Here is a 337-nt window from a genome sequence, read left to right on the forward strand (position 1 = left end):
TACATAAAAATGAAATTACTAACCGCAGTCGGATTCATCCGAGCCATCCAAGCAGTCAATAAAACAGTCACAGAAAAATGCTTCAGGTACACACTGCCCAGAGTTGCAAAGTCGCTCATCAACCGCACACGTGCTGTTCAGAGAAGGGCCGACACCTGTCACACACTCCTAAAGTGACGAGAAAAGAAGCACTGTTTAGTGTTGCGATGTATGTTAGTTTCTTAATGTCTTACGAATGTTGTGCTGAAATGAATACACCGAATGCCTCAATTTCCAGTTGAGGGGAAGATGATGCCTCCCCGGAAGTGTACAAACCAGATATGAACAAATGGACTTC

General features: G+C 43.9%; 1 protein-coding gene across 1 annotated transcript in view; it reads right to left on the bottom strand.

The window, feature by feature from the left end:
• LOC119592708 (MAM and LDL-receptor class A domain-containing protein 1-like) overlaps positions 1-337 on the bottom strand; it is a 10,183-nt gene that overhangs the window by 3,606 nt on the left and 6,240 nt on the right. Inside the window, exon 13 of the mRNA XM_037941642.1 lies at positions 24-168. Within this exon, the coding sequence (XP_037797570.1) occupies positions 24-168 (145 nt within the window). The remainder of the gene's footprint in view (positions 1-23; positions 169-337) is intronic.

The sequence above is a fragment of the Penaeus monodon genome, chromosome 30, assembly GCF_015228065.2.
Source record: "Penaeus monodon isolate SGIC_2016 chromosome 30, NSTDA_Pmon_1, whole genome shotgun sequence".
NCBI classification, from domain to species: Eukaryota; Metazoa; Arthropoda; class Malacostraca; order Decapoda; family Penaeidae; genus Penaeus; species Penaeus monodon.